The sequence below is a fragment of the Stegodyphus dumicola genome, chromosome 8 (assembly GCF_044657685.1).
Source record: "Stegodyphus dumicola isolate Sdum_Otavi_A_Nest chromosome 8, ASM4465768v1".
NCBI lineage: Eukaryota > Metazoa > Arthropoda > Arachnida > Araneae > Eresidae > Stegodyphus > Stegodyphus dumicola.
The window spans coordinates 39,930,680-39,947,881 of NC_140775.1; the positions used below are offsets into that span (position 1 = coordinate 39,930,680).

Below are 17,202 nucleotides of genomic sequence, written 5' to 3' on the forward strand. Positions count from 1 at the left end.
TGTATTGTTTTTACAATAGTGTACAGAAATAATATATTTATATCTATAAAATATGCAAGCCATAAAATATATTTATTTACTTTTTCTAACTAAGTACTATTAGCTGATCTTTATTATCTTGTGTGGATATTTACCATTTTATTTTTTTGGGGTGGGTAGAAGCTAAGGTAGTTAAATTTTATCTTGTATTCTGAATAACTTCTGACAGAATTCTGATTCTGTTAACAGACAGAATATGTGTCAGTACATATGTACTCCATTATGCAGAAATTCTGCATTAATTACAGAATACAGTAGAATTCCAATTATCCAAATCAACTGGGAGTGAACCCCATTCAGATAATTGGATTTTTTACGAAGAAAGAGTCTACATATACTTTAATTAATTATTGTATGTTGAAAGTGGAAGAAAAAACTCTTTTTAAAGAAATAAAGGTTTTAATTAATTAAAATGGAAAGCCAACACTTGTTATATAGCAAGTACTTATAAGTGCTGAAAGTCATTGCTTGCTGGAACATCACGAATAAAGTAAACTGTTTGACTGTCTTCATCCGTTTTTGGGCAGCCAAGTTGTGCATCCACTTGACATTGAGAAGTTTTATGTGTTCACACTCAGGCTCGCACTCCATCCACGTCAATGCAGTTTCAAGGCCAGCAAGTGCTTCTCTAGCTGATAGTCCTGTGTCTGGTTCAACTTCAGCATTAAGATCATCTTCTTCCTCAACAATTTCTTCTCTCTCACTTTCAATAAGTTCATCATCATTTAGGATTTTGAAACTCAGGGTCTAGGGACCTAGGGAATCAACACACCATTCATTCTGCTATATCGTCAGCACTAACTTCTGATATCCAGAAATTTTCAAAAGAACATCCAGGAATGAACTAAATTTCTGAACATCCAGGAATTTTCAAAAGAATATTTCATAATTCCTCTAGTGACACATCATCCTCATCTTCTTCTGTCTCTTCCCTTCCTTTTTATCCTTTTCCTTCTCTTCTTCAGTTGATTCTGAAAAATTCTGAAAAAGATTCAGATAGTTGGACTTTGGATAATTAGAATTGTACTGTACTTTTCATAAAATAAAAGGAAAGGGGATATAAATGAGTGATGGTGATTTTGTTTTCGGAAAGGACATACCTAGTATTAAAGGTTTTCATTTGACTAACATCCTTCTGCTCAGTTGATATAAAGTTATTTTATACAAACTGAATTATGTAATGAAGATTTTCTGGGAAAATAATCATAAAATTTTCGATAATTTTTTAAAGTGAATTTTTTAAGTTGTAGTACTTTTCATTATCATTAATTTTTGCTTCACAAATGAACTATCAAAACAATTGTTGAATGTTACAAAATATTACTTTAATGTGTGTTTGAAATTTTTTAAATCCATATTTTATACTATGGTGATTCTCTCTCTCTCTCTCTCAAAAAAAAAAAAAAAAAAAGAAAGAACCATGGTGAAATGAATTTTTAAAAAATTACTCTACTCTAATTAAACCTCATCTCTTTTCTCTACAAAATAGTTCCCTATTTCATTTTATGCACCAATTCCAGCATTTGCATTATGAGTGAAATATTTATTTCTGAGATTTTTAAGCTTAAATGTATTCAGCATCTTTCTGTAACTTGTCTTATATGCTCTCATTGAATAAAAATGATGACTTTGTAGTATGGATTTCATTTTTGGCAATAAAAATTATCTTAGGATACCAAACATGCTCAGCAAGTTCATAAAGCCGGCAAACACTACATTCCATTCATTAATTTCAAAAAGTTATAATAGTCATTAATTTGAGAAAGTTATAATAGTCATTAATTTGAGAAAGTTATAATAGGTATTAATTTTTTGTAGCCACTAAAAGTGCTGCTGAAGGAGGAACTGTTGTCAGCACATCAGCTACTTCCATAGCTTTGCAGCTTCTTCGCTCAAGGGGTATAGCTGGATTGTATAAAGGAACAGCAGCTACCATGTTACGTGATGTTAATTTTTCTATTGTGTATTTTCCATTGTTTGCACATTTGAATGCTCTGGGGCCTCGAAAAAAAGACGGAAGTGGAGAAGCAGTGTTTTGGACATCATTTCTAGCAGGTTGCGTAGCTGGTTCTACTGCAGCATTTACTGTTAATCCATTTGATGGTATGATAAGAGAACTTTTCTTTTCATTATTGCAATAGAACTTGAAATAAATGGAATAATTGTACAATAGCATATTTAATAGGAAAAAAATGGATAATTTGATTGTCTTTTCTAAGCAAAATAAAAGGGCTGTTTGAAAAGTTTCCGACCACGGTATGTAGATGACAACTCAAATCAATCAAAATGTGGGGGGGGGACTTGTTTGGGCATCAACTTGAGAATTAGCAATCAAAATTTCAGCTATTTTGAACGTAAATGTTTTGTTTGACAATTACTTTTGTGAGTTGATGTGACCATTTTTGCAAAAATGGAAAAAAATCGACTATCGTGCTGTCATTACTGTTTTTGAAAGGTAATATGCATACTCAGATTAAAGACGAGTTGATGCAGTGTACAGTGACTCTACATGATCATTTACTAATGTGAAAATTTGGGTAGCTAAATTTAAATGTGGGCGTACCAGCTTGGATGACGATGAACGTTCAGGACAGCCAAAAACTGTAACCACTGAAGAAAACATCATTAAAATCCACCAAATTGTGCTAACGACCGTCGAATCATGGTTAGAGAGATAGCAGAAGCTATTAGCATGCCCAAAGAATGTATTTGCCACATATGGAAACAAGATTTAGATATGCGCAAGCTGGCTGCAAGGCTGGGTGTCACATTGGTTCACTTTGGACCAAAAACGTGTCCAAATAAACATTTGCACTGTTATGTTGGTGCAGTAAATCGGAGTTTTTTTTACTATTAATCACTGTAGATGATATCTGAATTCATCATTACAGCCCAGAAACAAAAACACAGTCAAAACAGCGGACTGAAAAGGGAGAATTAACTCCAAAGATGGCAAAAATTATTCCTTCTGCTGGGAAAGGGATGACAATAGTTTTCTGGGCCAGCCGTGGGACTGTCTCAATAGATTATCTTGAGCAGGGAAAACTATTACCAGAGCATACTATGCAACGTTACTTGATAAGCAGACAGAAATTAAGGAAAAACAGATTTGCAAAAGGAAAAAACAAAACAATTTGTTTCATCAAGACAGTGCTCCATTTCACACCTCAGCAGTTGCAACAGCGAAAATGAATTATGATTTGAACTGCTTGACCACCCATCCTATTTGTCAGATATGGAAACAAGGGACTTTTTTTGGTTCTCTAAGCTAAAAGAAGACCTTGGAGAACAAAGATTTTTGTCAAATGATGAGACATTACAAAGAAAGATTCCGCATATTATTTGGGCAGGTTAAAAAGATGGGGGCATCTCTGGAAGAAATGTATAGACTTACAAGGTCAAAAAACAAATGTAATTTTGGGGGAAAAAATATTTTTTCTTTGTTCGGTCAGAAACTTTTCAAACAACCTATGCATATATGTTTACTGTAATGTAAGTCTGAAAATTTTACTTTCTATTTATTTGCTGTTATTATTTTTAACCCGCGAGCACACGCGGCGGGTATGTCATACCCATGTGCATTTTTCTTTTTGGATATTTCTCGCCCATTATTTCATAAAAGGACGAAACTTGGTGTAGCTGAGTTCAAGATCACATACTTAAATGGGGGAAATTCCTGAGGTGGCAAGTGCAACGGTTTTTTAGGAACAGCATTGTTCGGGCATGTCATACCCGTGCATGTACTCGCATTTCTCACTGAGTCACTTCTCACTCCTCGTTTTCAAGCTTTTAGTATAGGTTTTTTTTGAGTTGTAAGTATGGTGCCGTATATTCCTTATGATGAAGAGATGAACAGATTGAGAAATCTCCTTGAAACAGTTTCTTCTGATGAGGATTCATTTAGTTAAGAAGAGGAAGATGTTGATGACGAAGAATATAATAGTAATCATGATTCACCCATAGAGAGTAGTGATGCAGATACAGAAACAGAAAATGAAACTCTAGAATGTAGCAATGAGTTTTTATGTTGGAAAAAATGGAACAAAAATAAATTTCGGACTAATGTTAGAATTGGCGCCAAAAATATTATAACTAAACTCCCTGGAAATACAAAGTATTCTAAAAACTTCTCAACACCTTTAGATTCCTTGTCATTGCTTATCGATGAAGATATGTTAAAACATGTAGTTGACAATAAAAATATATTTATTCAATACGAGAAAATTTCACTCGTGAACGGGATGAGTACTTTTCTCAAAGCCTTAGGGATGTAGCTAATAGAAAATGTTCAAAATGAATGACGGAGAGCATCTGTGGTTCCCGATTCTGGACAAACACTGACCACCGATGAACATGTTAACAATGAACTGTCCCCCAAAAAACCTAAAATGACTTACAAGAATTGTACAGTGCCCCCAAGAAAAAGGATAGAAAGACTACTTCACAACTTCATTTGTGAAAATTGTAGCAAAAATATATGTATGGAACATATGACCTCATTTTGTAAACAATGTTCAAAAAATTGTAAGTAAATAATTTTTCCTCGCCTTATTGTTTCCTATTTTGTCTAAAATGAAATATTAACTTGGTTTTACATTTAATTTCTTTTAAAAAACAATTAATTTTTTTTGACAAATTTTTAATTACAATTTTTTTATTCGGGTATGACATACCCGGCGCGTGTTCTCGTGTTCGTCGGATCGGTGCGTGTGCTCGGCGGTTAACTAAGATTATTCAATTAAAAATATCACTTTTTATAGTCAGAGGGGATTATATTTGCTATCTAAATGAAAGATAGAAAAAAGATGCAGTATGCATCAAAAGAATAATAGAAAACTTTAACACAACAGTAATTCCTTAATCTTTGGCATTAAGAGAGATTGATGTAAAGACGGTGCATTTTTAATCCATTGTTAGAAAAGGAGATTTGTAAAATCTAAGCAATAATTGGTGCAGTAAACAAATTATAGTAAACAGTTGTTTTTTCAATTAATATTTATAGATTGCATGTTTCATTTATAATCAATTTATGAGTTATACACATTAATCTAAAAAATTTAACGTCATCTTAAATATATATATATGTTACACTGTGTTATCCTTTTATGGTGTTTTAATCAGCAGGAAAAAAATAAATAAAAATAAAAGTTCATCATATCAAGTATTTTGGAAAGTTTGTGCCATTTCTGGTTTTGCTTCTGTCAGATTGCTGCATATGTATATATTATATCAATTAGAAATGTGGTAATCGTTGATGATCCCACAGAATTCTTGTTGGCCATATTACATCAAATGTTCTCACTGTATTTATCAAGAACTTTCAGCAGACATATTACAGAGTAAAAACTGATCTTTATCTTGAGATTTCAAACATGTATGCGCTCAACAGCGGCTGGGCGGTAAAGTCGCTGAACACTGGTAATTCAGTCCAAGGTTCGAATCCTGCGAACAGGCTGGCTGCATGGGCGTTTTTGTGGTTTTCCCCATGTGTAACGTATTTATGAGCCAGTTTCCCTTAGAAAGTCCTCTGAAAAGGCATCCCTCCCATTAGGCAGATAGCCCTCGAGGTTTTGCCATAATCACAGACACACTCAAACATGTATGCTACTCTTCGAACAGCCGTCTCTCTTGCTTCTACCTAGGGTTACCGTATTTATCGGCACTCGCTCGCGCGCGGATGCAAGGCATGCTTCTTATCACTATCACCACAGAGTTTCCCCCCAGTTCCTTTGATTACAATTTAAAGCAACGACATCGGATGATGAAATATTTAAGAGGATCCATGCTGTCGAGTATTTTTTTCCCCTTGACATGAAATTAGGATATAAAATTAGAAAAATCAAAATGTGATTCAACATTATGACTAGGTAATAATGCACACAAATAAAAGTAAAATATTAATAAATATGTGAAAAAGCAAATTTCAAACATTTTGTTAAATTTTTATATAAGAAGCAAGTTTCTTTGGAAAGTGCACATGCTTTCCAGATCTTGTGACAGTTTGTGTCTTAGAGTTCATTAGAGTAGATGGCATTATGATATTAAACAGCCTGAGAGTTGTGCCGTACACCAGTTCTGCACAAGATGTTTGCAGATCCTCTTCAGTGGCTGTCCAGATACCAAGCGGAACAACTGGAAGTGTTTCAGTCCAGTTATTGGTCTCATGAGCCTTGAGAGAGGATTTTGAGTGCCAGTGAAATCGTTCAGCAATGTCATTTGACATTGGATGATAGGCTGCCGTTGTGATTCTGTTTGTTTCTAGAATGTGAGTAAACTCTGCAAACATTGCAACTCTCATTTGAGAACCTTGGTCAGTTGTTATAACTGATGGACAGCCAAAGCAAGATATCCATGAGTTGAAAATTGTTCTGCAAATAGTTTCTGTTTTCATATCTGGAATAAGTATGACTTCAGGCCATCTGGGAAGTCTATCTTTTAGTCAAAAGGCACATGCTGCCTTCTGATAGTGGCAACAGGTCAACAATATCCATGTGGATTTGTGAAAAATGTGCCCCAATTGCACTTTAGTATGTCTAATTATTTTTGATCGCTGGCAAGAATCACAGGATTTCACCCAGTGTTTGATATGACGGTTCATATTGGGCCATGCATAATGAAAACAAATGAGTTTTGTAGCAGCTGCAATTCCTAGATGTGATAGATTATGCAGACGATTAAAGATGAGTCTGCGAAAGAAGTTTGGCACAAATGGATGAGAAATGTTAGTAGAGATGTCACAAAGAATGTTACCATTGGAGTATTGGCATGGCTTGAATTCCAGCTTCAAAGATGATGTATTGTTTTTGAGAAGGTTTTGTACTTCCGGATCATGCCGTTGAGCATGTGAGGATTCTGCTTAAAAGCATATATTAACGGTTTCTGATCCATATAAATTTGAAAATTTCTGTCGTCTAACATGTGTTGGAATTTCGTAATCGCAAAATAAATTGAAAATAATTCCTTATCATACGCAGACCATTTCTGTTGACTTCTGTTCAGTTTCATAGAGAAAAATGCTATAGGTTCCCATGTTTGTTGAGACAACTACATAAGAGTGCCGCCTATTGTGATGTCTGTAGCATCTACCCATATGCTTAACTGGGCTCTGGGAATAGGGTGTCTCAAAAGGGTAGTATGAGCAGTGGCATTTTTGTCAGCAATAAAGGCTTGTTCAGCATTTTTGTTTCAATTAAACGGTGTGGATGAATCCTTAACACAAGAATGAGGTTTCGTTTTATTGGTATGGCCTTCCAACAATTTTATTAAAGGAGAAAGAATATGTGCTGCTTTAGGTATGAAATATATAGTTAAACATGCCTAAAAATTAGCGAAGCTGAGTGAGAATAGTAGGTTGAGGGAAATCTAAAATACATGTGATTTTGTTAGGAAAACCTTTTGTTAGAAAAACGTTCAATTCGTGAACCTTTTGTTAGGAAAAGATTCAATTCGTGATAAAACTTACGTGAAAACCTAAGAAATCAATAGCAGATGTTTGACCAAAGGTGCATTTTGAAACCTTTATGCAAAGTTCATATTCCTGAAGTTTTGAAAATAAAGCTTTCAAATGGCTGCAGTGTTCCTCAGAATCTCTAGAGGCTATGAGCAAGTCATTGATGAAAGCATAAACACCTAAATCTTGTGTGACTTCATCTATAAAATGTTGAAAAGTCATGGATGCATTACATAAACCGAATTTGCATTCGGGTACTTTCGAATAAACCGAATAATGTACGTATGGTCGATTTGTGAATGTCGGCAGGGTTGGCAAGGCACCCTCCTTATCACTGTCACCACAGAAATATGATTATATATGCTTAAACAAAATTTATTTAACAAAGACTTATATAGAAATTAATATTTTAAATTTTTCAAAAAATAACAGCATTATGGCAGTTTCAAAATCAGCTATCAACATAGTTATTCAAATCAGTTATTCAGTATAAGTGGATTTATGTTAAGTTATCTTAACATGAAACAGTATTTTACCCATTCACACTAAAATGATCTATTATACTATAATGGGTCTTTTACTATATAATAAAAGCTAGAAGGCATGGTTTTTCATATGATTTATTAAATGTTATTAGTAACCCTATAAAAATGAGCTGTTTTTATGTAGAGTAATATTTTAAACTAATTTTATAAGTAATGTATAAGACTTCTGAGAAACAAAAGAAGGCAACAACAAAATAATATGTTCAATTGAATATGTAAAATTATTGATTTAGATGTGAACTTTTGTTTTAAATATGTGCTTAACTTTGATAGCAACTACATAAGTACGGAACTACACTACACTAATGACTTTGATAACAACTACATAAATTCAGTTACTTATTACAACTGTTTTAAAACATTACTCAATAGTTTTTTTAAATTCATTTTTGCCGCACTTAGTAGTTGATATTATTTTTATGATATTTAGTTGTTAAAACAAGACTGCAACTTTTGAAGAAAGCTAGTGGTGAAATGACCTACTCAGGAATTCCAGATGCTTTTATGTAAGTTTAACTGTTTTAATTGTTTTAAATTCTTCATCGCATTTTAAGTTCTTATAGAATTGTAAATGGACTTTAAGCTGTTCAAAAACAGTAACAATACTCATAATACTTATTTCTTTTTAGCAAAATCTTCAAAACAGAAGGTTTTCAAGCTTTTTTTAAAGGAGCTGGTTGCCGGATGATTGTAATCGCACCTTTGTTTGGAATTGCACAAACCGTTTATTATTGGGGTGTGGCAGAATGGTTGTTAGGCAAAAAGAAGAGGTTAGTTTTTAATATATGAATTTTCTTGGAGTATTATGTAAGTTGTGTATTATTTATATATAAGCAATGTTATGAATTTGTGAAAGGCAATGAGATTATTTTCTAAATCATGAAAATGAATGCATACATTTTTTGGTGGTCACAAATTAGCATAAATCTTAAAAAAAGGGGGGGGGCAGTTGCAGGCTGTCTTTATAAAAACTTGTCACTTTTGCTACATGCATTTTTAACTTAATTAGAAAATCGTTGCAAAGGGCAGCATGCATTCTTCTATATCAGGCAGAATAGAAATTTTGAAAAATATTACATAGCATTAAATATAAATGATATCCATGATAAATAAGATGCAGGTTTCTGACAGAAAGGTATCCCAAATAAGGAAATTATTGAATCTGTTCACACAATTTTAGAACAGCTTTGATGGAGGGGAAAGAAGGAGGGATTCCAAAAGAATATTTATCATGACTTTGAGGTTTCTGCCTAAACTATCATGATTTTCATTCAATTGAATATCATTTTTTAAAAAAATAGCACGCATAAACAAATGCTAAATTAAATGTTATATTTTAGCTTCCTTCTACAGATAAATAGCATTCCATATTCTAGAAATTTTGTGAAAATCATAGAATTAACATTTCTAAATTTAAATTATGTAATGTTGTTCATAATAAAGGGAAGAGTCACTATACATTGCTTTCATATTCGGGGGGGGGGCTTAAATATTCAGTACATACTTTTACAAAATTAAAATTTCTAATGTCCAAAAAAAAAAAAAATCACCGATTAAAAGAATAATTGCAGTATCTTCAAATATTTCTGCTCCAATAATAGATAAAGTAATATATGAAGTTTTTAATCTTTAAAGGCTAAAATGTGTAATGTTTTATTACCTAGCCATGAAGCTGAGCACTTGACACGTTGTCAAACATGCCATTAAAAATACTTCAGCAAATTCAATCATTAAACAAACTTTACATGTCATTAAAAATCATTTAACCTAAAGCAGATGAAAATATATTATGATTATTGATATCATATTGTGACATCCAAATAATTCTTAAATAAAGAGGTAGAAGTAAAGTATCCTAATAATAATTGATGAAACAAATTAACAGAAATATTCCTTCAAAATTTTGTGATGTCTTACTTATGACATTGGGCAACTAAAAAAAAAGCACATTCTGTCTGCATACCAAAAGCACTGGACAGAGAAAGGAAAGAGAGCAGAAAGGGGGAGGAATATCACTACTAACTTTGTGAAATGCCATCTTGCCTTAGAAATTACTGGTAAGTCAAGTGAAAGGGGGCTATCAGCTAAATGATTAAAGAGATGAGATAAGTATTTTTATTTAAAGCATTAGATTATAGTACCACCACTTTGTTTTAAAATTGTGTAAACATCCCCTGTATATCTCAAAAAGTATTTATTACATATACTTTTGATTTGTGCCATAACTTAAAGAAACTTCCATTTTCATGTGCCTTTGTCAGAAAGTCACGAATAATAATGACACTGTAGCATAAGATTGCATGTGTACTGCGGCTATTAAAATGTGATATTGGAGACAATCTCTGATGCAGAATTTTTAACTAATGTAGATTATAGCTTTTAAATATACAATGATTGAATTTAAAAGAATTTTACAAAACAAAACAGAATTAAAATCATTAATTGATTTTTATCAATTAAATATAGATCCTTTCAGAGTTAAGAAGTTAGCCTTGTGCAGTTATGAACTGTTTAAATTTATAATTACTGAGCTAACATGCATTGTTCTTTAGCAGTTGTTTTACTCATTTACATTGTTGATTAGTACAGCTTGTTTAAAAAGAGTATAAGTAGCAATTAATAAATCACATTTAATATTCACACATAATATAAAAATGTCTTTTATTATATCTTTAATTCTGTAGCACCAGTTGTTTTGTAGAAATTTATGTGGTTAAGTACTATGCAAAGTGTATTTGCATTTGAATTTTGTGTAGTTTAACTAAAATTGTTTCATTGCACAGCAGAATGTTAATCTTTAAAATTAAAATTTGCTAGAACATTCAAGATTATGTTGAGTTATCTTATAATTCTAAAATCTCCATGTATCACAAGTCTCATGATAAAGATTCATGGGCAGTAAACCGAAAGGTGTCATAGAATGTTAATGAAGTTCATTTATCTAATTTGGCAAGTTTAGAATTTTAACACGTTTCTTCCCTACTGAGCTTTTGATTTAAATAGCATGATTATAAAATCTCAGTACTTCTCATAATTTAATTCTTCTCTGCTTTTAATTTTTTGCAGACACTTAAAAATAAATTATTTATTTCTTTTTCTTGCATGAATTCTTCTTTCTTATTCTTGGACTCTTCTTTCTTATTCCTGCATGAATTTTTTCTTGTTCTGAGACTTTTTTTTTCTAATGTTTAGCCCTTTCTTATGTTTGCATTCTTTCTTAACTGTGAGTTCAGTAAATATTCATTTCTTATTTTGCATGAATTTATTAAATGTTTATTTATATTAATACATTGTGCACATTTGATTCTTGTTTTTCTAAGAATGCATTTTTATATGACCATCACTAATCTCAGATGACACTTTTAATTATTTTAGAATAATTAATTGTGCTTGAAATTGCTGTTCATAGCATATTTGACTCTTGGTTGTCATTTACTGATATATACCTATTTTCTTATACCCAATCCCTGCATGCAGTGATGATTCAGGAAACTAACGGTAAGAATGTTTTTCCTAATGAAATAGTTTCTATATTTTAGTTTGTATTTTATCATGACTTGGTTTTTTATAATCAGTCAATCTTTTTGAAAAACATTACATGATTTTTATCAAAAAATGTACTCTTTTATTACATTTTTGAATTATATATAATTTTGTGACTGCATATTATGTAACTGCATTTATAAACTGCATAACCATTTTATTTAACTAATTTTTCAATGTAACTAATGTGTGACAAACATTCCCAGTGGAAATAGAATAGTTTTAGTTATCACCGAATTAAATGCTGTTTAGCAATAATATATTTTTCCTGAAGGTACTTAGGTACTTTTCTATTATGCATCTGATATACTTTTTGGTGCCCGTAGAAGAGAAACCAAACACACTTCGAGACCTAATGGTAACACCATCTGGGAACCAAATGGTTTGTGTATGTTTGTGTGTGCTTAATTTAGCATATTTAATTGTGTGTCTACACTTGGGAGAAAAAAAAAGCATGGCAGGTGCATATTGGAAATGTACCAGTAATTAAATAGGTACTATCATAATGGAGATTATGTGCTTACATATTAATGTTTTTGTCTTTACAAAGTGAGTTCTTCAGAGCATTGGCGATAAATATAGTTTAGAGTTACTCTTACTCATTATTTTGTTTCCCTAAAAAAGTTTTATAAAGCACACTTAGGCTGTTATGTTAACATAATATAAAATCAAAATGTTACTTCTCATTAAGTAAACATTCTTGGAAAGATAATTAACATTGGTTGTACATCGCTTGGTACATACATATCTACATCAATATTTAATTTTGAAATTTCTGTAAAAGATTTGAGGCAACACAAATTTGATTCAAATATGATATTAATTAATAACAATTATTTCTGTATTCAAATAAACATGATTAAAGATGCAGACTACTAACTTTTTAATATCATTCTTAAAACCGTCCGTTTTCCACATTTTAGTCCAAATATCTATAATTTTAGTAAATCAACCCTGAAATTTTTATTTAATTAACATAAGTAATGCCAGTGGCATAGCTAAGGTGGGGCAAGGGGAGACATCTGTCGCTGTTCGCAGCATTCAAGGGGTGCCAAATTAATGTGACGAAATTTTAGAATGAAATGTTTTCCATTCTTGGAATACAGAAAGGGGCGCAAAATCTTCAGTTGTCTCCAGGCGCTGAAAACCCTAGCTACACCTTTGAGTAATGCACATGTTAGAAATGTTTTATGAGTACCTATCTGCATTATTTAAACTGAAAATTTTTAAATGTAATTTTCTTGTGTTTTAAATTACTGAAATTCATAGAAGATAAATTTTGAACTTTATGTGTTAATAAAAATCTTAAGACATATTTTAGATTTATTTATTAAAGCAAACAAATATTTTAAATAAAGTATAGGAATTTTGAAATACAGTCAAAAGTCTTTAATCCGGACTCGTCGGGACTTCGGCGATTCTGGATTATCGGTTTTTCCGGATTATAGATCAGTTTAAATCTGGTAAGATGGCATGCAGAAATTATAAAATTAAAAATATGAAACCGTAATTTATGAAATAAAGAGCAATTATGATCTAAAAGGTATCAAAATTTACAAAAGAAAAGTTTTATATTTATTTGTTTATGTTATTAAACATTTCTTTTAACACACGCATGCGTAAAGCATACATTACGCATAGTCGAAATTAGAAAATTGCAACCAGAAAACTATTTGATGTGTATTTGTGATATTTATAATGATGAGGAATTTGATTTAAAATCTGAAATAGATATTTAGATAATTTTAGCTTAGCTTATACCATCCATTATACATTAAACGCGCATGCGTAAATATATTATGTGCATGCGTTGACGCATGCGCAAAAAGTTTGTAGATTTGAGATCCGTATTATAGATCATTCCGGATTATGGACGTCCGGATTAAAGACTTTCGACTGTATTACAAAATGTTAAGTAATACTTGAGGAAAACTCAAAAAAATGAATTATGCAAAAGATCTTTTATAAAAACTTTTTTAATGTAGTTAAACTGAAATAAAAAATTTTAATTTAATGGATGGTAAACTTATTTGTTCTCTTAGACAAATTATTGGATTTCAGCAAAGTTTACTGTATAAAGGGAGGATGCTTTTGTTCATAAAGCACAGATAAGGGTGGAATGCACAAGTAACATGATTAGTGTTATAAATTGATGTCATACGGAAACATAAAATTTTTAATTTTACTACATCGTTTTATCAATTTTAGAAATCTTTGATTCTAATAGTGTCTATCAACAACCCTGTAGCAATGTACTAAGTTTGCTGTCATAATTTTTCTGTTCCATGCAGTGTCTCATAAATCGTGGTAACTGAATTGATACCTGTTCCAGTTGTCACAGGTGTGGAATATTTGCTGTATCAGTATTCAAATTAAACTCATGAATGCCATTTATAAAAGCAACATACTTGTTTTTAATAAACACAGTTGTTTTTTAATTGGCACCATAGAAAGTTGCATCATTTCAGTGACACCATAGAAAGTTAAACGAATTATTCACGATCAGTTCGTCAAACTTTTGCTTTGATGCATTTCAGCGGAAAAAATTTGCTTCATTATTTACGAAGAATTATATTAATACCATCTGTATTCACTACAACTGATTTGTTTTTGAGAGCAATTCTCATCTGTAATCAAATTTACATCAGATTGCTTCAGAGAACAAGATTAGTTTTTGTATATATTGCACTCTGGGAAAATTTATGTATAGTGACTAAGATTTATTTATGTCATGTTGACCAGAAATCATATACATGAGCTGAGCTAATTCATAAGTTTTACAGGGAATGTATAACTCTGGATAGAGTTAAACTTATTCATGACTGTAAAAGAATTATCGATTGAAAAGATGCAAACATATTTTGAGTCAGTTTTATAACAGGTGGAGGATATTTAAGCTACATGTTGGTCATAAAAAACTTCCCTGATATATGTATGAATTTCTAGCAGCTTATCTACTCAACCCAATTGAAATTTTAGATATTGTTATTTGAAGCTATGCATTTGAGATTGTGATGATTTAAAATGATAGAGCTCTTATGGTTATGGTTACAGTGAAAACATTTCAAAATTGTTTAACAGCAATACCCACTTTTTTTTGAGCAAATTGATCAGTGTATTGAAAAACCATAAATGGCATTAAAATGATGCATGTATGATGAAAATTCCTGGCATAAAACATTTGCAAAGAACAGCATTGTAAAGAATGATAGATACTTACATGGGGAAAAACAAGGTAAATCGATAAAGCTTGTAACAGGGTGAATGTTACCAAAGCAGTGCAAGTTTATCAGCGAAGTTATAAGCTAACACGAGCCCATGTTCCTTGAAATATGTACATGGTTTGGTTAGAATTTGAAGAAACTTGATGTACATGTGATAGACTGTGATTTGGACCACCATGTATGACCACTGCATTTGTTGCAGAAGTGCATAATGTGATTATTGCAGGTCCATTGTATATTACAAAAAGTGTTGCCCATGGTTTGGACATGCCAAAAACCACAATCCTCAAGCTCCTGCATTCTATTCTGTGGGTGTTTCTTTATCAATTCCTGCATGTGCAGATGTTGCAATATGGAGATGATGAACAGTAACTTAGCGAATTTCATTCTCATTTGATATGATTAAGATAGCAGGTGGCTGCTGTGGCTATTATGGGCAGATGAGATGCATTTCTCCTTAACTGGAAGTGTAAACTTCCAAGAAATGCATTTATTGGGCTGATGAAAATCTTCATGATGTGGTACCAACACTTTTATATGAAGTGGTGTATGGTATGGCATTGCAAGCACATTCATTCTTTATTGATACTTTTTTGAAGAGGTCACTTCCAGAGGTAGGAAAACTTGCTTTGTTACAGGCAGCTGGAATGTGAGAAATAATCTACTCAAACAGTAAAGTTCAAATCAGAAGATAATTTTTGTAATACAGTTTGTTCATTTGAAGTTTATAAGTTATATTTACACTGTAGTTAGTTCTCTTTAAACATGTTATTTTGCTGAAGCACATAAGCATCTCAACATTCTCAAAACTATTCTTACATTATCTCAAATTTGGCATGAATTGACACTTATGTTTTTATAAATGTCTCTACTTAGCTGCTCGGAATGCAATATTAAAAAAGAAATCAGTTCAAAACTTTGAGCTTGATATTCCATGTCTTCAGCAGTGTCTTGCAGTAAATACAAATGCTGAGACACAGATTCAATTATTGCTCTTGCCTTTTGCCATTTTTACTTCTAAGGAATACCATCAATGTTTGCAACATTACATTTGGAGATTGCAACACATTGGCAAAGTGTTTGATTTTACTTAGAATTGTTATCTGGCATCTCTGTCTCTTTTTTGGGAAGATCAAAAAATGGTTTTTGAAAAACACTTTGATAAAGCAAAATGTGATGTTTCTTACCACAACATAAGCACCTTATTTTCAAATTACACTAGCTGACATGATGCCCTGGTTTTAAACATAAGAAACAACAGTGAGATTTACAAAATTCTCTCTCTTTCAGTGTCATCATTCTAATTTTAATAGTCGTTCAGAACTGTGAAAGTTTGAACAAAATATACATTTTTTGTCCTGTGGGAGAAGTTAAATGGTCAGTTGCACTTGGAACTTGTGTAGTGTTCCCATATTTGAGTTTATTACTCATAAACTTTTTATGAGGGTTAAATTTACCATTACCTTTAAATTTCAATTTTGTTTTCAAAAAATTAGTTTTGCGATATGAAATTTATTCTCTTTTCTGTCACAGCCTAATCTTGGAGAAATTCAAAAATGGAATCTAAATCATTCCTTTCCATTACTTCCTCTTCAGTTTTAGCTTTATGTGTCCTACGATTTGTAGCTCTGCAGCATTTCCATGCTCTTAAAGTTTCTTCTGGTAACCAAGACTACTATTGGAAACAGTATGGAAGCATATTTATCTCTGATAACTCAAAGAATTTCTGGTGAACATAATTTTTTTTCTAATAAGTCATAAAATTTTCTCAATGGTTTTTTTACTCAGTATTTTGTTTTGGAAGAACTAATATTAACATTTCTCTAACATACACTTGAATTAGCAGTTTCCCATTTCTGAAATGATTTTATAATTGCTTAAACTTCTTTTCATAGCTGGCACTGCCTTGAGGAAAAATTTTAATTAACCTCTGCTAAGTTGCATTTCTTCATAGCTTGACATAGATAAGAAAATTTATTGTGCTAATCTAAATGTAGATCTTTATTGATTTTTTGAAATTGCCCCCCAAAACATAGCCAATTCCTAACATCTCCATTAAATGTGGGCAGTTGAATTTTGAGATATCTGGAATAACGAATTTTTCATTGGAATGTCGAAACAAAGAAGATAACTTTCTTTGTCTGATGCTATTAGTTCAGTTTCTGTTCTAAAATGTACTAGTAATCACTATAACTCTCTTGATTCATCTGTTTCCTCTTCAAGTAATTCCATCTCAGTAAACAGCTCCTGTTCAACTTTTACATGACAGTTTGTTATCAATTTAGCCTTTTCTTCAATTAGTTTTAACTTGGTGATTTTATTAAACTTTTGAGGCTGGGGTTTTGGTAACAGTAAAAGCTTTGAAAGGACGGGGAATCTTGAGCCGAATCCTTCCCCCTCC

General features: G+C 31.8%; 1 protein-coding gene across 4 annotated transcripts in view; it reads left to right on the plus strand.

Annotated features, from left to right (window-relative positions):
- Window positions 1-17,202, plus strand: part of LOC118186896 (mitochondrial glutamate carrier 1-like) — a 102,888-nt gene that overhangs the window by 77,866 nt on the left and 7,820 nt on the right. Inside the window, exons 7-10 of one of the 4 annotated variants that reach the window (XM_085821751.1) lie at window positions 1,858-2,142; window positions 8,465-8,540; window positions 8,664-8,804; window positions 11,444-11,532. In XM_085821751.1, coding sequence (XP_085677877.1) covers window positions 1,858-2,142; window positions 8,465-8,540; window positions 8,664-8,804; window positions 11,444-11,532 — 591 coding nt within the window. Of the gene's footprint in view, window positions 1-1,857; window positions 2,143-8,464; window positions 8,541-8,663; window positions 8,805-11,409; window positions 11,533-17,202 lie in introns of those variants that run through there. The other 3 variants (XM_085821755.1, XM_085821753.1, XM_085821752.1) reach the window with 3 other exon arrangements.